This window comes from Pseudorasbora parva, chromosome 5 (genome assembly GCF_024679245.1).
Source record: "Pseudorasbora parva isolate DD20220531a chromosome 5, ASM2467924v1, whole genome shotgun sequence".
NCBI classification, from domain to species: Eukaryota; Metazoa; Chordata; class Actinopteri; order Cypriniformes; family Gobionidae; genus Pseudorasbora; species Pseudorasbora parva.
In genome coordinates this window covers 22,532,764-22,556,903 of record NC_090176.1, presented here as the reverse complement: position 1 = coordinate 22,556,903, position 24,140 = coordinate 22,532,764, and the positions used below count along the sequence as shown (strand labels likewise).

At 38.9% G+C, this 24,140-nt stretch overlaps 1 protein-coding gene across 2 annotated transcripts in view; it reads right to left on the bottom strand.

Annotated features, from left to right (window-relative positions):
- The window catches only part of nrp2b (neuropilin 2b), a 190,178-nt gene that overhangs the window by 13,877 nt on the left and 152,161 nt on the right, over positions 1-24,140 (bottom strand). For both annotated transcript variants that reach the window (XM_067443481.1, XM_067443480.1), the window contains exons 11-12: positions 3,625-3,702; positions 1,755-1,898 (exon numbers count right to left, since the gene is read on the bottom strand). In XM_067443481.1, the coding sequence (XP_067299582.1) occupies positions 1,755-1,898; positions 3,625-3,702 (222 nt within the window). The remainder of the gene's footprint in view (positions 1-1,754; positions 1,899-3,624; positions 3,703-24,140) is intronic.

Genomic DNA, 24,140 nt, shown 5'->3' with positions numbered 1-24,140 from the left:
TCTGGTCCTCTGCTTTTTCAGTTTCCTGGTAAAAACACTGGGGTATGAACACTCTGGAATGCTCAGAGTGCTGTTCCAGGAGCCTTGGGATCTACACGGCTTATTGTGATGTTGGATCGTTTTATAGGTTTTATAGGAGTGAGCTGAGCTATTAAATGAATGAGTTGAGCAGCTCTTGTCCAGGCATGCTGGGAAGCCAGAAACGTACTCCACTCAAGTATCACTGGCAAAACTGTGGAAGTCTATTTCCAATTTGGACATTTTATCTTGTAATTACAAATTTATATTTCTTAATGTGACTTCATATCTATTTTTTTGTTTTGTTTTGTTTACTTCTGTCCTTTACTGAAAAGAAACAGGCTTCCATAAAATACATTTACTCAAATCTGTCAGTCAATGGAGATCATTGATTTTTGGCCCCAGATGATATTCTTACACCATCTACAAGCTTACCAGCCCAACCCTTGATCTGAAAGACTGTGGCTATAGAACTAAAGCACTACATGCAACAATACTAAGAATGCAATGTGTACTTGTGCAATGAATTGCATTCAGACACATTTTGGAGATCAATACGTGTGAAATCAAGCTTGAGTATCTAGAAGTTGTGCTTTAGGGGATCTACGCAGTTTGTTTGGAGAAGGTGAGGAATGTGATGTGACAACTAAGTGTGTGTGTGTGTGTGTGTGTGTGTGTGTGTGTGTGTGTGTGTGTGTGTGTGTGTGTGTGTGTGTGTGTGTGTGTGTGTGTGTGTGAGAGGGGCAAAAGTCTTAGGATTGGGGGTGCACTTGGTTTAGGAATGGTTAAAACAGGACAGGATTCTTTCCACTTTACTGCTGGACCTCTCTTTAAAACTTGACATATGGAAAACAGTGCAAGATTGTTTTAACAGCCTCACAAGGCAGAGTGCTCCAGGAAAGCAGTGAGGACATGGACAACTGTGTGTGTGTGAGCCCTTATTTATATTACATTGTGGGGACCAAATGTCCCCGTAAGGATAGTAAAACCTGAGATCAGCTACATTGAACATAATTTTTTTTCCCGCTGGCTGGTCCCCACATTGTAAATGGATTCATAAATATACTAAAAAAAAAATTGTTGAAAAATGCAGAATGTTTCCTGTGATGGGTAGGTTTAGGGGCAGTGTAGGAGGATAGGATGCACAGTTTGTACAGTATAAAATCCATTACGTCTATGGAGAGTCCCCACAAAGACAGTGAACCAGACGTGTGTGTGTGCGTGTGTACGTGTGTGTGTGTGTGTGTGTGTGTGTGTGTGTGTGTGTGTGTGTGTGTGTGTGTGTGTGTGTGTGTGTGTGTAGAATTAGCGAAGCACTCATCTCTTTTTAAAGGCCAGGTAAGCTCAGGGACGTGAAGAGATGAACAAACTCCCAGAGGAAGAACGAGGATGGACTGAGAGAATGACAGATACTATTCCCAGATTTCAACCATCACATTAATTACACACCAGTAATGAGATGGATGGATGGAAAATGAGATCTGAGCGCATGTGTGTCAGTATGTGGATTCATAAAGAGGACAAGGGCAAAAGAAGGTCAAAAAAATATTTTGTGCAGTACGGCCATAGCAGGTCACCATACAACTTCTGCTGTCCCTGTTTATTTTCTCAACAATTCTTATTAAGCGCGTCTGTCTTCTCAAAGTTCTTGATATTCCCAATGCTATCCCAAAATAGTTCAAAAGTTTATGTTTGAAGAGATTAATATGTAATATCTTTTATTAAGATGCACTTACTGTCAGATCCCATCGTCAGGTCCAGACTAGGACTAGATGAACTATACAGAGACCACTTCAGATCAGACATGGGGTCGTGGGTCCATCCACACATACTCTGCTCAAAGTCACACAGACCACCCAGAGATGACAGAGTGGTGGGAGCTGGAAAGAGAGAAAGAGAGAGAGAGAATCATACTCATTTTCCATGACCTCAGGCCCTGCTGTATGTTCTCCCATAACACACACGTCCTATTTGTGTCCTCTTTTCCAGCCTCATGAAATATTAAATACATTTTTAACTGCAGCTGATTTAATTAAACCTAATCAGTGCTGTATATTTCCAAGCAATACAAAACTATATTGCTGTAAACCTGCATATTCTTACTTTAATATGTATTTTCTACATGTGTACTTTATTATATATAAACAGATTTGTCTCATTTTACATACACAGATTCTCATCTCACAGTTTTTATTTCCAGTTTCATTCTACGTGACAGATTCCTGACTTAATAAATGTGCACAGATTCCTGTCTCACTGTACATGACCAGTATTGAGGAAAGTTACTTTGAAAAGTAATGCATTGCAACAATGCGTTACTCCCTTAAAAGTAACTAATTGCGTTAATTAGTTACTTTTTAAGAAAAGTAATGGGTTATGTTACTTTTGTGTTACTTTTTCTTACCTGGGCTGGGCTTGTTTTTCTTTTTTAACAAAAAAGTTAGATTTTTGGGCAAATGTAAAGACCCTTTCACGTAAAAGTGTAAAGAATAAGGCTGAAAGAAAAGCAAAATCACGCCTGTACAGTAGAGGGTGCTTCTCAGATAAACCTTTCAGCTGTGTCTTTAGTCTAAAACTACAATAACCATCATGTTCACACACACTCACACAAACACAACGCCCCTGTATTTACTCACATATTCCCTCAACATAAGGACAACAGAGCTGTCAGTAAATGGAAAAACAAAGTAACTTGTATTGCTTATTTGAAAAAGTAACTCACGTATTTTGTCGCCTTAAAAATAATTGTATTACTTTTAAATACAATTATTTAAAAGTAAATTGTTACTTTGAAAAAAGTAATCTGATTATGTAACTCGGGTTACTTGCAATGTGTATATGTGTATACGGTCTCATTGTATATGAAGGATTGCCATTTTACTGAATGTGCACATATTCCCTTTTCACTGTGTGAGACAGTTAACAGTCTCGCTGTATATTAAAGATTGCCATTTCACTGAATGTGCACAGATTCTTGCCTCACTTCACATGACAGATTCCCTGTCTCACTGTACACTGCAGTTCCCAGTTTCATTCCACTAAAGAGATTGTTGTCTCACTGTACGTGACAGATTCATGTTTCACTGTGCTGTATGTGCACAGATTTCCGCCTAGCACTATGTGCACAGATTGGCCCTGCTGTTGGTGCTCTCTAAACATGTAGACACTGACAGACTCCAATACAGCCTCATCTATATGGAGCGCTGCGCCTCAGCATTTAGTGGGCCTCCATCAGCCATCCATCCAAAGGCATGCTGCTATGCTAGTTAGCATAATGTTAGAGTTCATGCTGCGAGCCTCTACTCATCAACACATAAGTGTGTAGAAATGGAGGGGCGGCAATCTGTTATTAGAGCTCTGGGAAAAACAGGGCTGCAATTAAACAGCAGAGTACTGTAAATAAAAGTGCATTTGTGATATACTGAAATTGCTTATATAAACATACATGCTTGAGACATGCTCAACTAGATACTTCCATACCATGTCAGCCAAGTACTTTGTAATATCCATTGATTGATTGGATATATTGATATTTACTCCACAGCCAGATTTGTTCTTGTGCACTATACTAATAAATTCCGCAAGTAAGGTGCTTTGTTTGATTACCTGGAGTCCTGTGGGGAGAACTTGTCGCCTCCTGAGGGGGAAGGGTAGGCGTGGCAGTGTCAGGAATGGTAGTAGATTCTAAAAGAAAGTAAAACAAATAAGCCGGAGACAAAGGAAAATGTGTGAGGCACAATTCATATTCTCTAAAGAAGATCCTTATACCAGAGCTGATGAATATGCAGTCTCCCACACACACGTAATATCTGGCAAACACTCCTCAAATATGAAATGACAGAATAATCGCACATGATTGCACACAGGCATGCACGCACACCAGCATCTGTCCCCCCAAAAGTGGTCACAAACCACCAGACACACGTAAACCAGACTGAGACAATTAAAAATGTGCACATGCACCACATGCACGCGTTGTGCGTTTACAATAAGAGAAATATCAGAAAACCGCAACTAGAAAAAATTCCGAGCATCTGAGAGCTATTTACTGTGAAGTGCTCTAATAGAGAGAGAGAGAGAGAGAGAGAGAGAGAGAGAGAGAGAGAGAGAGAGAGAGAGAGAGAGAGAGCATAGTCTGCAGATGATAGCTTTACCACCACTGCCATTCCACCTCAGCTCAGACAACTGCATTTACTGTACCAGTTACCCACAATGCACTTAAAAAGTGAAACCATTGCTGCCACAGCTATTTTCCATGAGTCACAAGACTTCCAAACACATTCCCTCCTCTTACTGTCTCTCGCTCGCTTTCATTTTTATACAGCAACATAGTTGACTTAAGCTTGATTTCTCTTATTTCTCTCCACGTCTCTCCCCGATAAGCGACGTGAGTTTTGGCCAAAATGACACAAGCCAGACAGCCACCAAACTTTCAGCGTCTGCGATTGCAGCAGCGCTCTTACGTGCATGGTTTCTGCGGTGATAATTTGTTTTGACAGAAAATGTTAAATCAGCCGTTGCATCTCTCTTCGTTCCCTGCGGGGGATCAAGCGAATGAAGATTTAGAGACAACGAGGCGTAAATGAGTAATGATTGTCAGCTCTTAAAGTCATTAATGTCATTACTCTTAACAATTCCCTGCTTAATTGGCAAATACGTGAGTGGCGTAACACTAATCATGTAGACACTTTAGCACAACATGAAAAGGAGAGGCCTACTGTAATATTAATATGTTATTAATTTCTATAAGCGGGTGCGTACATGAAAGGGATGCACCAGCTGGCGGCTTCTGACATTAAACTCTATTAATTTTCTGCCCTTTACAAATGCAATTAACCTCCTGGATATCTGGGAACTGAGAACTCTCTGTCAGGTAACACACCTTTCTTTCTTTAACATCACATACATAAAGTATGACACACTCCTGTTCCATTTAAGGTACACTAATGTTCTCATGTCTGCGGTCAGTAAGATTTCTTTTTTGTCTGTTTTTTAAGGCCGCATTTATTTGATCGATTTGATTTGAAATTGAAATCATAAACGCTATTATAAGCTGTTGATCTCTTTTAATAATTTGAATGCATCCTTGCTCCATAAAAGTATTAATTTCTTTAAAAAATATATTACTGATCCCAAACTTGTATATATCCGTGAAAGGTGTGTTAACGGGTCATTTCCCTATCAATTAGCATAATCGTTAACAATATTTAATATTATTTACATTTTTTTAGAATGACACCTGATATTCCGCTTAAGATTTCCATTCACCCTAAGTGAAATATGCTCCTAATTTCTCCCTGTACCTGAAGCTCCGGCTATAGATCAGAGCAAGACACAGCAATAGATTTCCAATATGCTCCAAAGCTCTATTGATGCAGCCAATTGATCTGGATCCCAGAACTCTCGGGGCGTTGCCTGAGATTTCCTCCACAGCCTGATAACACATTAAGGCCATGAAATGTTTCCAAGTCTCAAAGACAGACCAGATATTTACAAGCAAGGGCTAGTTTTGGGGTCACTCCCCCTCACCCTGAAGGATTACCTTGTTTTCAACCTCTGTATTCAGGGCACAGAGCGGAGTTAGCCCCGGTTCCAGCCTCATGGGCCCACGCTGAGCCTCGGCAATCTCTGACTCAGCGTTTTCATAGCAAGATGGAAAAAAATGTTCAATTACATAGAAAGCCTTGGAGTAAATGTGTCCCTGGCAGGCAGACCGGCCGTACTTCAGCGTCTGACTGAGATCTTGAGCAAGGAAAAACAAATACGGATGTGTGTTTGGGAGATTGTGTGGAGTAACAAACAAAGACGATCGGATCAGCAAATGTGAAAGTGATCCTCAAAAGTTGATGTGAGCGAATTATAACAATACGTTCAAGTACACAACCACATTGAGCGGAATAGTAAACGTGCTCCAAACATGCACGCGCACACTTAATAGGCAAACTAATTAAACATTTCCAACTTGAAAGACGAGGCTTTTGGCCTCCAGAATTCAAAAACAAAGCCATTTTCCAGCGGCACTGAACTAATTAAAGCTTTTGTCTCTGTGTCTTTTGAACACAGAAAGTAACAGAAGGTTTATCGTGTTATCTCTCAGCTAGTAAATTCCCCAAATACAAACGCACAGATACACACTGAGTTCAGACAGGCCTGTGCTCGGCCTCTGATAAGGACTTTCATCACAAGCTCAGTTAAAGCAACAAATCATCTCCAGGTGATGGATATCAAACATGCGTCGCATGCCTAGAAATATTCAGGCCGAAAGTGTTCATATTAACATCAGATGTCCTCCGAGGACCCTGCTTCAAAACAACAATGGTGATTTCACAAAAAACAATCTTCAACTGGCTCGATAAAGAATGAATTTTTATCACAAACATTTCCAATCTCTTCAAAACAGTTTTTAAGGGTATACAATGCACATGTTTAGCACCATATAACCAGTCATAAACCTTCCTATTGCTTGCCTAATTTAAATATTCATATGCAGTTGTGTTGCATATGCTAATCATGTTAAACAGCAATGGCAAAACCAATATATGGAGTGATTAAGTCACCATTTTATTTGGTATTATGTTCACACAGAACGGCAACCTCCCGCGGTCTCTCTTGAAGCCAACACGTAAGTTACTTAAACTGCAATTCATTGAATGGCCGCTAGAGACATCTGTATCTCCCCATGTTAAAATGCCCAACTCACAGCCGAAACAAATACTGCTTACAGCCTGGTGCAAAAAGTGGTTTTATACAGATCATTTTGTCCTTTATAACAATTGTGAAATGGGTGACTTATTTAAACTCATCTGTTTAAATTATATTAACCCTTTAACTGTCACGCCATTTTGAGAATAGACATGTCTAACCAAAATGTGCCCCACATTTGAAGTTGAGATCACAAAAATTAAAGTTCCCATGAGATTTTGCTGTACCAAAAATAACCACTGGTGTCATTCACATTCCTTTGATTTTTTTTTGCATTTTCCTGTACATTTCTTTTCAAATATAACTTCCATCACAAAACAAGGACCTTTGCGACGATATGTATTTGTCAAGATTAGAAAAGATTTTGATTATGAAGTAGTTCAAATCATTTTTGTAATTTGAAAAATGACAACGCCCCCTAGGGGAGGAGCCTGCTAAAAGAAATTTGAGTACCGTTTCCATGGTAACACAACTTCCGATTTCAAAACTGTTTACAAAGGATGATTTTTGAGTTCGTAAGCTTTTGAATGATACCTAATTTTATGATGATTACTATAATATAGATATGAAAAAAAGGCCATCAAAAAAAAGGCTGTCAAGCGTCCCACCAGTGCAACTAGGCACCTCATCTCCACCCACGTCCAGCCTCTTTGCCCATTATCAGTTATCCGGGAGTGACGCGCTGCCAAGATTTAGGCTTCAGAAAACTACGGGTGACGTCATGGACAATACGTCCATATTTTTTGACAGTCTATGGTTCACACAAAAATAAAAATTCCAACTCAATCTCCTCATGAGAAAACGTAGCTATTCTCCAAGTTGACGATTTTTTATGAGTTCGTTTATTTGATTTGTATGAAACTTTTGGAGAATGAAGCATGACGTTCCACCCCAAACCTAACCGTCAGTGGGGTGTAAACGGATCACACACAAACGTTCAAATTCATGATTTGACACTAATTTACCAAAACATAATAGTTATGAATTTCCATGAGAGTGTGTTGGAAAATTAATGTCGTTCCAAACCTGCATTATTTCGGCAGTACGCAAAAGATGATATTCTGAAAAATTTCTTTTTTGTCTGTACAATGAAATTCGAAGGGGTACAGTATTGTTTGTGTTTTGTTTAGTTTTTAGGGGTTCAAGCACGAAGTGCTGAAACCCTATTGTAATTGTATTGATTTTTATTAGGGGTTCAAGCATGAAATGCTGAAACCCTATTGTAATTGTACCGATTTTTATTATTATTATTATTATTCTGCCGTAAAACTCATCGTGCAGACCAAACCGTAAGGCCTAGAGACTTGAAACTTTGTCAATAGGTAGTCCAAAAATCGAGGAGAGGTTCTCAAATTATGAGCCAGATTGGCCAATAGGTGGCGCTATAGCGCAAAAAACAAAAAAAAGTCACTATTTTGCTTATATCTCAAAAACCCTTTGTCGCACAATCAAGTGTCTTACATCATTGGAATCCTTGGCTCAAGCCGAACAAAAAACATAGGAGGTATTTTATTTCCGGTATGCAAATTTTTCCGCCATTTTGAATTTTGTCAAAAACCTACTTTTGCAAACTAGTCCCTGGTTTTTTGACATATCGGAACCAAACCAGTGCCAAAATGTTCTCTCTAGCCTGAATATCAATAATTATCAAAAAAAAGTTGAAATTTTGACTCATGGACGAAAAGGGGCGTGGAAATGTACATTTAAGGCGGAGCCTATTTTACTAAAGAAGCTATAACTCAAGAACGAAATGAGATATATTCACCAAACTTGGTACACATGTGTATGGGCTCATTCTGAGGTCAGGATAAAAAAATTGCGAAGATTGACCACTTGGTGGCGCTATAATGTGGAAAAAACATAACAATGGCTATAACCATGCGACCGCTAGTCCGATTGACCTGAAAATTGGTAAGCAGTGTCTTGGCCCAAGGTACCATGTCTGTCTATGAGGATATTGGTGTATCTCAAAAAACATGGCCGCCATCGACCAATGAATTTTGAGCACCTATTAGACAAGGTTAATGGACGATGATCGAACCGAAACTCGGTGGGCATGTTTGACTCATGGTCATAGAGGTCTGTAAGAATTTTGAAAGAAATCGGCCACTAGTTGGCGCTAACGAGTTTTATGGCTCTGTAATCACGTGGTGTTAAACACATCGGCAAAATACGCATATCATATGATAGATCTCCTCATGCTGAACAACTTTGCCTCTAGAACCATTGCTGTCAATCAAATTATTAATTAAATTTTTGTAATTATGTTAAAAACCTACTTTTGCGAACTAGTCACTGGTTTTTTGCCCAATCAGAACCAAACCAGTCTAGGATAATTCTCTGGACTCTTTAGATTAATAATTATCAAAAAAAGTGGATTTTTTTGCATTTGGATGGCTATAACAGGGCCATTTAGAAAAGAGGCGTGGCAAAATATGCTCAAAAGCCTATAAATCCTAAGGGGAAACTCAAAACTTCACGAAAATTGTTGGGTATATGTGGCATAACATGTTGAAGACACATGCAAAGTTTCATGGAGATCGGAGTATAGGGGGCGCTATAAGTGTTAAAAAGCTTTGAAAACCATGTATTCCCTATGGTGAATTGCCTGTAAATGGTATTTTCCATCTCTGTAATCAGGTGGGGTTAAAACAGCCACATAATATGCATATATTATGATAGATCTTCTCATACTGAACAACTTTGCCTCTAAACTAGTCCTAGGTTTTTTGCCTGATCGTAACCAAACCACAGCAGTATGATTATCTGCACTCTCCTGATCAATTCATATTTAGACTTTATAAAGTCACTATTATAATATTTAAAATCACATTTTGTCAGTTTATCACTTCATTTCACCTGATATCTCTCAAATTCATTCAGTGCTTAAAAACCTTTCATGCAAAAGGCGTCAAATGCTTAAAGACCTTAAATGGCTTGAACCCCGCTAAATGCTGCTCGCAGCTTTAATTAGGGGTTCAAGCACGAAGTGCTGAAACCCTATTGTAATTGTACTGATTTTTATTATTATTATTATTATTATTATTATTCTCCGCTAAAACGCATCGTGCAGACCAAACCGTAAGAGCTGGAAATTTGAAACTTTGTCAGATGGTAGTACTCATGTTGGGGAGACCCTGAGAAGCTATGACCCCAATTGGCCCATAGGTGGCGCTATAGCAATCAATTGCGAGAAAAGGCTCATAACTCCTAAACCGTTTGGTCCACACTCAAGTGTCATATATCATTGGAAAGCTGAGTCCTTGGCGAACAAAATGTATATCTCAGATTTTATTTCCAGTATGCAAATTTTTCCGCCATTTTGAATTTTATTGAAAACCTACTTTTGCAAACTAGTCCCTGGTTTTTTGACCGATCGGAACCAAACCAGTGTCAAAATGTTCTCTGGTCTCTGTTTATCAATAGTTATCAAAAAAAAGTTGAAATTTCGATTCATTTATGCTAATTGGCTTCAAAATGGATGTTCAGGGCGGAGCCTATTTTACTAAAAAGGCTATAACTCAAGAAGGAAATGAGATATCGTCACCAAACTTGGTACACATGTATATCGGCTCAATTTGAGGTCACGATAAAAAAATCGCGATGATTGGCCACTTGGTGGCGCTATAATGCGAAAAAAACATGAAAAGGGCTGTAACCACACGACCGCTAGTCCGATTGACCTGAAAATTGGTATGCAGTGTCTTGGTCCAAGGCCCCATGTACGTCTATGAGGACATTGGCGTATCTCAAAAAACATGGCCGCCATCGGCCAATGAAATTTGAGCACCTATTAGATGGGGTTAACAGAGGCCGATCGGAACGAAACTTGATGGGCATGTTTGACTCATGGTCCTAGAGGTCTGTAAGAATTTTGAAAGAAATCGGCCACTAGTTGGCGCTAACGAGTTTTATGGCTCTGAAATCACGTGTTTTTTCACGCATCCACAAAATATGCATATCATATGATAGATCTCCTCATGCTGAACAAATTTGCCTCTAGAACCATTGCTGTCAATCAAATCATTAATTAAATATTCACAATTATGTTAAAAACCTACTTTTGCAAACTAGTCCCTGGTTTTTTGACCGATCGGAACCAAACCAGTGTCAAAATGTTCTCTGGTCTCTGTTTATCAATAGTTATCGAAAAAAAGTTAAAATTTCAATTCATTTTTGCTAATTGGCTTCAAAATGGACGTTCAGGGCGGAGCCTATTTTACTAAAAAGGCTATAACTCAAGAAGGAAATGAGATATCGTCACCAAACTTAGTACACATGTATATCGGCTCAATTTGAGGTCACGATAAAAATATTGCGACGATTGGCCACTTGGTGGCGCTATAATGTGAAAAAAAACATGAAAAGGGCTATAACCACGCGATCGCTAGTCCAATTAACCTGAAAATTGGTATGCAGACATTGGCGTATCTCAAAAAACATGGCCGCCATCGGCCAATGAAATTTGAGCACCTATTAGACAAGGTTAACAGAGGCCGATCGGAACGAAACTTGGTGGGCATGTTTGACTCATGGTCCTAGAGGTCTGTAAGATTTTTGAAAGAAATCGGCCACTAGTTGGCGCTAACTCAAAAGGGAAGCTCAAAAATTCACGAAAATTGTTGGGTATATGTAGCATGACATGCTGATGAAGCATGAAAAGTTTTAAAGAGATCGGACTATAGGTGGCGCTATAACTGTTAAAAAGCTATAAAAACCATGCATTTTTTATGGTAAATTGCCTATATTGGCTGTAAATGGACTTTTCCATCTATTATTTCAGTGTTTAAAATCTTGCTAAATAAAACTTAATGTCTTTAATGCCTATGTGCTTAAAAGGCCTTAAACGCTTGAACCCCGCTAAATGCTGCTTGCAGCTTTAATTATTATTATTATTATTATTCTTCTGCCGTAAAAGCGATCGTGCAGACCAAACCGTAAATGCTAGAGACTTCAAACTTTGTCAACAGGTAGTCCAAAAATCGAGGAGAGGTTATCAAATTATGAGCCAGATTGGCCCATAGGTGGCGCTATAGCAACCAAAAGCGCGAAAGGGCTCATAACTCCTAAACCGTTTGGTCCACACTCAAGTGTCTTATATCATTGGAAAGCTGAGACCATGACGAACAAAACGTATATCTCCGATTTCATTTCCGTCATGAAAATTTTTCCGCCATTTTGAATTTTGTCGAAAATCTACTTTTGCAAACTAGTCCCTGGTTTTTTGACCAATCGGAACCAAACCAGTGCAGAAATGTTCTCTGGAGACTGAATATCAATATTCATTGAAAAAAAGTTGAAATTTCGATTCATGTTTGCTAAAGGGCGTCAAAATGGACGTTCAGGGCGGAGCCTATTTTACTAATAAGGCTATAACTCAAGAAGGAAATGAGATATCTTTACCAAACTTGGTACACATATTTATGAGCTCAGTCCTTGGTCACGTTAAAAAGATCGCGACGATTGGCCACATGGTGGCGCTATAACATGAAAAAAACATAAAAAAGGGTATAACCACCTGACCGTTAGTCTTATTGACTTGAAAATGGGAAAGCAGTGTCTTGGTCCAAGGCCCCATGTATGTCTATGAGAACATTGGCGTATCTCAAAAAACATGGCCGCTATCGGCCAATGAAGTTTGAGCACCTATAAGACAAGGTTAACGGAGGCTGATCGGAACAAAACTTGATGGGCATGTTTGACTCATGGCCCTAGAGGTCTGTAAGAATTTTTAAAGAAATCGGCCACTAGTTGGCGCTAAAGATTTGTATGGCTTTGTAATCACGTGGTGTGGCACCCATCCACAAAATATGCATATCATGTGATAGAGCTCCTCATATTGAACAACTTTGCCTCTAGAACCATTGCTGTCAGTCAAATCATTAATTCAATATTTGCAATTATGTTAAAAACCTACTTTTGCGAACTAGTCCCTGGTTTTTTGCCCAATCGGAACCAAACCAGTGCCAAAATGTTCTCTGTAGTCTGAGTATCAATATTCATTGAGAAAAAGTTGAAATTTCGATTTATGGTTGCTAAGGGGTGGAAAAAGAATGTTGTGGGCGGAGCCAATTTTACTAAAAAGGCTATAACTCAAGAAGGAAATGAGATATCTTCACCAAACTTGGTACACATGTGTATGGGCTCATTTTTTTGTCTCGATAAAAAAATTGCGACGTTTGACCAGTTGGTGGCGCTATAATGTGAAAAAAAACAACGACCGTTAGTCCGATTGACCTAAAAATTGGTATGCAGTGTCTTGGCCCAAGTTACTATATAAGTCTATGAGGACATTGGTGTATCTCAAAAAACATGGCCGCCATCAGCCAATGAATTTTGAGCACCTATTAGATGGGGTTAACGGAGGTCGATCGGAACGAAACTCAGTGGACATGTTTGACTCATGGTCCTAGAGGTCTGTAAGAATTTTGAAAGAAATCAGCCACTAGTTGGCGCTAACCCAAAAGGGAAGCTCAAAAATTCACGAAAATTGTTGGGCATATGACATGCTGATGAAGCATGCAAAGTTTTAAAGAGATCGGACTATAGGTGGCGCTATAACTGTTAAAAAGCTTTAAAAACCATGCATTTCCTATGGTAAATTGCCTATTTTGGCGGTAAATTGACTTTTTCATCTATTATTTCAGTGTTTAATATCTTGCTAAATAAAACCTAATGTCTTTAATGCCTCAGTGCTTAAACGCCCTTAAATGCTTGAACCCCGCTCAAATGCTGCTTGCAGCTTTAATTAGGGGTTCAAGCACGAAGTGCTGAAACACTATTGTAATTGTTAGGGTTTTTAGGGGTTCAAGCACGAAGTGCTGAAACCCTATTGTAATTGTACTGATTTTTAGGGGTTCAAGCACGAAGTGCTTGAAAACCTATTGTTATTGTAAGGATTTTTATTATTATTATTTTTCTTCTCCCCTAAAACGCATCGTGCAGCCCAAACCGTAAGTGCTAGAGACTTGAAACTTTGCCAAAAGGTAGTCCAAAAATCGAGGAGAGGTTATCAAAGTATGAGCCCGATTGGCCAATAGGTGGCGCTATAGCGCAAAAAACAAAAAAAAAATACTATTTTGCTTATATCTCGAAAACCCATTGTCGCACATTCAAGTGTCTTACATCATTGGAATCCTTGGCTCAAGCCGAACAAAACGTATATCTCCGATTTCATTTCCGTCATGAAAATTTTTCCGCCATTTTGAATTTTGTTGAAAACCTACTTTTGCGAACTAGTCCCTGGTTTTTTGACCGATCGGAACCAAACCAGTGCCAAAATGTTCACTGTAGTCTTACTATTAATAATTATCGAAAAAAAGTTGAAATTTCGATTCACAGACGATAAGGGGCGTGAAAATGTACATTGAAGGCGGAGCCTATTTTACTAAAGAGGCTATAACTCAAGAACGAAATGAGATATCTTCACCAAACTTGGTACACATATGTAGGGACTCAATTTAAGGTCACGATAAAAAAATCGCGACGATTGGCCACTGGGTGGCGCTATAATGTGAAAAAAACATGAAAATAGCTATAACCACAAGACCGCTAGTCCGATTGACCTGAAAATTGGTATGCAGTGTCTTCGCCCAAGGTACCATGTATGTCTATGAGGACATTGGCGTATCTCAAAAAACATGGCCGCCATCGGCCAATTACCTTTGAGCACCTATTAGATGGGGTTAACGAAGGCCGATCGGAACGAAACTTGATGGGCATGTTTGACTCATGGTCCTAGAGGTCTGTAAGAATTTTGAAAGAAATCGGCCACTAGTTGGCGCTAACGAGTTTTATGGCTCTGTAATCACGTGGTGTTGCACACATCTGCAAAATATGCATATCATTTGATAGAACTCCTCATGCTGAACAACTTTGCCTCTAGAACCATTGCTGTCAATCAAATCGTTAATTAAATATTTGCAATTATGTTAAAAACCTACTTTTGCAAACTAGTCCCTGGTTTTTTGCCCGATCGGAACCAAACTAGTCTAGGATAATTCTCTAGACTCTCTAGATCAATAATCATTGAAAAAAAATTTAACTTTTACATTTGGATGGCTATACTAGGGCCATTTAAAAACGAGGCGTGGCAAAATACACTCAAAAACCTATAAATCCTAAGGGGAAACTCAAAACTTCACGAAAATTGTTGGGTATATGTGGCATAACATGCTGATGAAGCATGCAAAGTTTTAAAGAGATCGGACTATAGGTGGCGCTATAACTGTGAAAAAGCTTTAAAAACCATGCATTTCCTATGGTAAATTGCCTATATTGGCTGTAAATGGACTTTTCCATCGATTATTTCAGTGTTTAAAAACTTGCTAAATAAAACTTAATGTCTTTAATGCCTATGTGCTTAAAAGGCCTTAAAGGCTTGAACCCCGCTAAATGCTGCTTGCAGCTTTAATTATTATTATTATTATTATTATTCTCCGCTAAAACGCATCGTGCAGACCAAACCGTAAAGCGTGGAACTTTGAAACTTTACCCGAAGGTAGTCCTCAATTTGGGGAGAACCTCAGAAAGTATAACCCCGATTGGCCAATAGGTGGCGCTACAGCGACCAAAAGCGCAAAATGGGTCATAACTCCTAAACCCTTTGGTCCACAATCAAGTGTCTTATATCATTGGAAAGCTGAGTCCTTGGTGAACAAAACGTATATCTCCGATTTCATTTCCGTCATGAAATTTTTTCCGCCATTTTGAATTTTGTCGAAAAACTACTTTTGCGAACTAGTCCCTGGTTTTTTGACCGATTGAAACCAAACCAGTGGCAAAATGTTCTCTGTAGTCTGAATATTAATATTCATTGAGAAAAAGTTGAAATTTCGATTCACGGTTGCTAAGGGGTGGAAAAAGAATGTTGTGGGCGGAGCCTATTTTATTAAAAAGGCTATAACTCAAGAAGGAAATGAGCTATCTTCACCAAACTTGGTAAACATGTGTATGGGCTCATTCTTTGGTCACGATAAAAATATTGCGACGATTGGCCACTTGGTGGCGCTATAATGTGAAAAAAACATGTAAATAGCTATAACCACACGACCGCTAGTCCGATTGACCTGAAAATTGGTATGCAGTGTCTTGGTCCAAGGCACCATGTATTTCTATGAGGACATTGGCGTATCTAAAAAAACATGGCCGCCATCGGCCAATGAAGTTTGAGCACCTATTAGATGGGGTTAACAGAGGTCGATCGGAACGAAACTCGGTGGGCATGTTTGACTCATGGTCCTAGAGGTCTGTAAGAATTTTGAAAGAAATCGGCCACTAGTTGGCGCTAACTCAAAAGGGAAGCTCAAAAATTCATGAAAATTGTTGGGTATATGTGGCATAACATGCTGATGAAGCATGCAAAGTTTTAAAGAGATTGGACTATAGGTGGCGCTATAACTGTTAAAAAGATATAAAAACCATGCATTTCCTATGTTAAATTGCCTATATTGACTGTAAATGGACTTTTCCATCTATCATTTTAGTGTTTAAAATCTTGCTAAATAAAACTTAATGACTTTAATGCCTATGTGCTTAAAAGGCCTTAAAGGCTTGAACCCCGCTAAATGCTGCTTGCAGCTTTAATTATTATTATTATTCTCCCCTAAAACGCATCGTGCAGACCAAACCGTAAGAGCTAGAGACTTGACACTTTGCCACATGGTAGCCCAAAAATCGAGGAGAGCTTATCAAATTATGACCCCGATTGGCCAATAGGGGGCGCTACAGCAATCAAAAGCGCAAAATGGCTCATAACTCCTAAACCGTTTAGTCCACACTCAAGTGTCTTATATCATTGGAAAGCTGAGACCATGGCGAACAAAACGTATATCTCCGATTTTATTTCCGTCTGGAAAAATTTTCCGCCATTTTGAATTTTGTCGAAAAACTACTTTTGCGAACTAGTCCCTGGTTTTTTGACCAATCGGAACCAAACCAGTGCCAAAATGTTTTCTGTAGTCTGAAAATCAATATTCATTGAAAAAAAGTTGAAATTTCGATTCACGGAAGATAAGGGGATTCAAAATGGACGCTCAGGGCGGAGCCTATTTTACTAAAAAGACTATAACTCAATAATGAAATGAGATATCTCCACCAAACTTGGTACACATGTGTATGGGCTCAATTTGAGGTCACGATAAAAAAATCGCGACGATTGGCCACTTGGTGGCGCAATAATGTGAAAAAAACCTGCAAACATAACATAAATTCTTAACAAACATAACAAAAATTTTTAACATAAATTCAAGCACGAAGTGCTGAAACCCTATTGTAATTGTACTGATTTTTAGGGGTTCAAGCACGAAGTGCTGAACACCTATTGTATTTGTGCTGATTTTTATTATTAGGGGTTCAAGCACGAAGTGCTGAACACCTATTGTATTTGTACTGATTTTTATTATTATTATTATTATTATTATTATTCAGCCGAAAAACGCATCGTGCAGACCAAACCGTAAGGGCTGGAAACTTGAGACTTTGTCAATAGGTAGTACAAAAATCGAGGAAAGGTTATCAAATTATGAGCCAGATTGGCCCATAGGTGGCGCTATAGCAATCAATTGCGCAAAATGGCTCATAACTCCTAAACCGTTTGGTCCACTCTCAAGTGTCTTATATCATTGGAAAGCTGAGACCTTGGCAAACAAAACGTATATCTCCGATTTTATTTCCGTCATTAAAAATTTTCCGCCATTTTGAATTTTGTTGAAAACCTACTTTTACGAACTAGTCCCTGGTTTTTTGACCGATCGGAACCAAACCAGTGCCAAAATGTTGCCTGTAGTCTGTATATCAACATTCATTGAGAAAAAGTTGAAATTTCGATTCACGAAAGATAAGGGGATCAAAATGGACGCTCAGGGCGGAGCCTATTTTACTAAAAAGACTATAACTCAAAAATGAAATGAGATATCTTCACCAAACTTGGTACATGTGTGTATGGGCTCATTCTTTGGTCTCGCTAAAAAAATCGTGACGATTGACCACTTGGTGGCGCTATAATGTGAAAAAAAACATGAAAATAGCTATAACCACATGACCGCTAGTCCGATTGACCTGAAAATTGGTATGCAGTGTCTTGGCCCAATGTACTATATAAGTCTATGAGGACATTGGTGCATCTCAAAAAACATGGCCGCCATCAGCCAATGAATTTTGAGCACCTATTAGATGGGGTTAACGGCGGTCGATCGGAACGAAACTCAGTGGACATGTTTGACTCATGGTCCTAGAGGTCTGTAAGAATTTTGAAAGAAATTGGCCACTAGTTGGCGCTAACCCAAAAGGGAAGCTCAAAAATTCACGAAAATTGTTGGGTATATGTGGCATGACATGCTGATGAAGCATGCAAAGTTTTAAAGAGATCGGACTATAGGTGGCGCTATAACTGTTAAAAAGCTTTAAAAACCATGCATTTCCTATGGTAAATTGCCTATATTGGCTGTAAATGGAATTTTCCATCTATTATTTCAGTGTTTAAAATCTTGCTAAATAAAACTTAATGTCTTTAATGCGGTTGCTGAGGGGTGGAAAAAGAATGTTGTGGGCGGAGCCTATTTTACTAAAAAGGCTATAACTTAAGAAGGAAATGAGATATCTTCACCAAACTTGGTACACATGTGTATGGGCTCATTTTTTGGTCTCGATAAAAAAATTGCGACGTTTGACCAGTTGGTGGCGCTATAATGTGAAAAAAACAACGACCGTTAGTCCGATTGACTTGAAAATTGGTATGCAGTGTCTTGGCCCAAGGTACTATATAAGTCTATGAGGACATTGGTGTATCTCAAAAAACATGGCCGCCATCAGTCAATGAATTTTGAGCACCTATTAGATGGGGTTAACAGAGGTTGATCGGAACGAAACTCAGTGGACATGTTTGACTCATGGTCCTAGAGGTGTGTAAGAATTTTGAAAGAAATCGACCACTAGTTGGCGCTAACCCAAAAGGGAAGCTCAAAAATTCACGAAAATTGTTAGGTATATGTGGCATGACATGCTGATGAAGCATGCAAAGTTTTAAAGAGATCGGACTATAGGTGGCGCTATAACTGTTAAAAAGCTTTAAAAACCATGCATTTCCTATGGTAAATTGCCTATATTGGCTGTGAATGGACTTTTCCATCTATTATTTCAGTGTTTAAAATCTTGCTAAATAAAACTTAATGTCTTTATTGCCTATGTGCTTAAAGGGGGGGTGAAACACTCAGTTTCAGTCAGTGTCATGTCAATCTTGAGTACCTATAGAGTAGCATTGCATCCTGCATATCTCCGAAAAGTCTTTATTTTTTTAATAATTATATAAGAAAGATGCGCTGTTCCGAGTCTTTCCGAAAAAAGCCGAGCGGGTGGGGGCGTGTCGTGTGAGCGGAGCTAAATAATGACGTGTGCAGCAGCGCGCTGTGTGTTGAGTCGAGCGTCATCCCTAACAGCGGTAAAAAAAACTTTATTCAAAAAAAAAATATGGCTTTTAATCAGATACAGCCATACATCTATGATCCGGAATCAGACCCAGAGGCTGCAGTTGAACAGGAGCAGCAGCAAAAACGACTAGAGCATGACGTCTGTATGTGGTAAGTTACAAGTTATACACTAACTATATAATATGCTTAGCGGCTTGTGTTATTTACATATTTATACTTGAATTATATCGTCGTATTTTTGTCTTTGAAGGTGTACATGTGGGAAGTGCAGTTGTGCACGTGTGTTTGTGTGTTTATGCGTGGTTTGTGTAGACAATTGTAACGTTAGTAAGCGGACTGGTTTTGCACCGCAGGCTAGTGTTTACATAGATAGACACGGAATAGTAGCGCATTTGAATGAAGAAGCGCGCTTATTTAGTTCAACATATTTCCCCCCTTTGTGTATTGTTGTTTGGAGTGCTTTTACAATACACAAACATAAAGTTACACATATAGTGGCCAGCTAAACAAATGTACACGCACTACACATCGCATGCTCCATTGATCAATTAACTATACGTGATCATGTTTGGGCTACTTGATGAGCATAGGCAAAGACACAGACATTTGAAGCACTCTTACTCACAGCCTGCGGTTCTAACGTTAGGACCTTTATCGTTGGGACTGCTCCATCCTTCAGCATTAGGCGATTGGAAAAGCCGGCGTCAAGCTGGGCCTTGTTTATGAAACAGTCGGCACCGAAATGCAGCGAACAGATATAAACATTCGCGCAACTCAGTTGCTGATCCGGAAAAGCAAATTACATCCACTGTTGCCTTAACGCGGGGTTTTTGGCGAATCTGTGCAGGACTGTCTTGGTCTGGCAACCAAAAACCCACTTTTTTGGTGACATTGTTATGTGCTATGTGTAATTGTCACCTGTCCAGCATCCTACAAACCAGCGTTTTGATGGGCATAGCCTGTTGCTTTCGCTCTCTCCCTCGCTCTCTCTCACGCGCTTCCGGTAGAATTGTCCGTAAGGCCCATACAAGGAAATTCCGCCCCCACTAACGTCAATGGGGACGCATGATCTCAAAAAACTTGCCGAAACTTATGACTAACCGGAAGTAGTATTTTTGACAAAGAAATACTCCCATCAAACGTCCACCTTAACTTTTGAAACTTTGTCTATGTTTAGTATGGGATTCCAAGTCTTTAACAGTGTAAAAAGATCAGTATGCATGAAACAGCATTTCACCCCCCCTTTAAAAGGCCTTAAATGCTTGAACCCCGCTAAATGCTGCTTGCAGCTTTAATTAGGGGTTCAAGCATGAAATGCTGAAACCCTATTGTAATTGTACCGATTTTTATTATTATTATTATTATTCTGCCGTAAAACTCATCGTGCAGACCAAACCGTAAGGCCTAGAGACTTGAAACTTTGTCAATAGGTAGTCCAAAAATCGAGGAGAGGTTCTCAAATTATGAGCCAGATTGGCCAATAGGTGGCGCTATAGCGCAAAAAACAAAAAAAAGTCACTATTTTGCTTATATCTCAAAAACCCTTTGTCGCACAATCAAGTGTCTTACATCATTGGAATCCTTGGCTCAAGCCGAACAAAAAACATAGGAGGTATTTTATTTCCGGTATGCAAATTTTTCCGCCATTTTGAATTTTGTCAAAAACCTACTTTTGCAAACTAGTCCCTGGTTTTTTGACATATCGGAACCAAACCAGTGCCAAAATGTTCTCTCTAGCCTGAATATCAATAATTATCAAAAAAAAGTTGAAATTTTGACTCATGGACGAAAAGGGGCGTGGAAATGTACATTTAAGGCGGAGCCTATTTTACTAAAGAAGCTATAACTCAAGAACGAAATGAGATATATTCACCAAACTTGGTACACATGTGTATGGGCTCATTCTGAGGTCAGGATAAAAAAATTGCGAAGATTGACCACTTGGTGGCGCTATAATGTGGAAAAAACATAACAATGGCTATAACCATGCGACCGCTAGTCCGATTGACCTGAAAATTGGTAAGCAGTGTCTTGGCCCAAGGTACCATGTCTGTCTATGAGGATATTGGTGTATCTCAAAAAACATGGCCGCCATCGACCAATGAATTTTGAGCACCTATTAGACAAGGTTAATGGACGATGATCGAACCGAAACTCGGTGGGCATGTTTGACTCATGGTCATAGAGGTCTGTAAGAATTTTGAAAGAAATCGGCCACTAGTTGGCGCTAACGAGTTTTATGGCTCTGTAATCACGTGGTGTTAAACACATCGGCAAAATACGCATATCATATGATAGATCTCCTCATGCTGAACAACTTTGCCTCTAGAACCATTGCTGTCAATCAAATTATTAATTAAATTTTTGTAATTATGTTAAAAACCTACTTTTGCGAACTAGTCACTGGTTTTTTGCCCAATCAGAACCAAACCAGTCTAGGATAATTCTCTGGACTCTTTAGATTAATAATTATCAAAAAAAGTGGATTTTTTTGCATTTGGATGGCTATAACAGGGCCATTTAGAAAAGAGGCGTGGCAAAATATGCTCAAAAGCCTATAAATCCTAAGGGGAAACTCAAAACTTCACGAAAATTGTTGGGTATATGTGGCATAACATGTTGAAGACACATGCAAAGTTTCATGGAGATCGGAGTATAGGGGGCGCTATAAGTGTTAAAAAGCTTTGAAAACCATGTATTCCCTATGGTGAATTGCCTGTAAATGGTATTTTCCATCTCTGTAATCAGGTGGGGTTAAAACAGCCACATAATATGCATATATTATGATAGATCTTCTCATACTGAACAACTTTGCCTCTAAACTAGTCCTAGGTTTTTTGCCTGATCGTAACCAAACCACAGCAGTATGATTATCTGCACTCTCCTGATCAATTCATATTTAGACTTTATAAAGTCACTATTATAATATTTAAAATCACATTTTGTCAGTTTATCACTTCATTTCACCTGATATCTCTCAAATTCATTCAGTGCTTAAAAACCTTTCATGCAAAAGGCGTCAAATGCTTAAAGACCTTAAATGGCTTGAACCCCGCTAAATGCTGCTCGCAGCTTTAATTATTATTATTATTATTATTATTATTCTGCCGTAAAACTCATCGTGCAGACCAAACCGTAAATGCTAGAGACTTCAAACTTTGTCAATAGGTAGTCCAAAAATCGAGGAGAGGTTATCAAATTATGAGCCAGATTGGCCAATAGGTGGCGCTACAGCAACCAAAAACGCGAAATGGCTCATAACTCCTAAACCGTTCGTCCTAAGGGTCAAGTGTCTTATATCATTGGAAAGCTGAGACCTTGGCGAACAAAACGTATATCTCCGATTTCATTTCCGGTATGCAAATTTTTCCGCCATTTTGAATTTTGTCAAAAACCTACTTTTGCGAACTAGTCCCTGGTTTTTTGACATATCAGAACCAAACCAGTGCCAAAATGTTCTCTCTAGTCTGAATATCAATAATTATCAAAAAAAAGTTGAAATTTTGACTCATGAACGAAAAGGGGCGTGGAAATGTACATTTAAGGCGGAGCCTATTTTACTAAAGAGGCTATAACTAGAGCAAGAAATGAGATATCTTCACCAAACTTGGTACACATGTGTATGGGGTCAGTCTTTGGTCACGATAAAAAAATCGCGACGATTGGCCACTTGGTGGCGCTATAACATGGAAAAAACACAAAAAGGGCTATAACCACGCGACCGCTAGTCCGATTGACTGGAAAATTGGTATGCAATGTCTTGGCCCAAGGTACCATGTCTGTCTATGAGAACATTGGCGTATCTCAAAAAACATGGCCGCCATCGGCCAATGAAATTTGAGCACCTATTAGACAGGGTTAACGGAGGTCGATCGGAACAAAACTCAGTGGGCATGTTTAACTCATGGTCCTAGAGGTCTGTAAGAATTTTGAAAGAAATCGGCCACTAGCTGGCGCTAACAAGTTTTATGGCTCTGCAATCACGTGGCGTTGCACACATCGGCAAAATATGCATATCATATGATAGATCTCCTCATGTTGAACAACTTTGCCTCCAGAACCATTGCTGTCAATCAAATCATTAAATAAATATTTGCAATTATGTTAAAAACCTACTTTTGCGAACTAGTCCCTGGTTTTTTGCCCAATCAGAACCAAACCAGTCTAGGACAATTCTCTGGACTCTCTAGATCAATAATTATCAAAAAAAAGTTGATTTTTTGCATTTGGATGGCTATAACAGAGCCATTTAGAAAAGAGGCGTGGCAAAATACACTCAAAAGCCTATAAATCCTAAGGGGAAACTCAAAACTTCACGGAAATTGTTGGGTATATGTGGCATAACATGTTGAAGAGACATGCAAAGTTTTATGGAGATCGGAGTATAGGGGGCGCTATAAGTGTTAAAAAGCTTTGAAAACCATGTATTCCCTATGGTGAATCTCTGTAATCAGGTGGGGTTAAAACAGCCACATAATATGCATATATTATGATAGATCTTCTCATACTGAACAACTTTGCCTCTATAACCAATACTGTCAATCAAATCTTTATTTAAATATTCACAATTATGTTAAAAACCTCGTTTTGCAAACTAGTCCTAGGTTTTTTGCCTGATCGGAACCAAACCACAGCAGTATTTAAAATCACATTTTGTCAGTTTATCACTTCATTTCACCTGATATCTCTCAAATTCATTCAGTGCTTAAAAGCCTTTCATGCAAAAGGTGTCAAATGCTTAAAGACCTTAAATGGCTTGAACCCCGCTAAATGCTGCTCGCAGCTTTAATTAGGGGTTCAAGCACGAAGTGCTGAAACCCTATTGTAATTGTAAAGATTTTTATTAGGGGTTCAAGCACGAAGTGCTGAACACCTATTGTATTTGTGCTGATTTTTATTATTATTATTATTAGGGGTTCAAGCACGAAGTGCTGAAACCCTATTGTAATTGTACTGATTTTTATTATTATTATTATTATTATTATTATTCTCCGC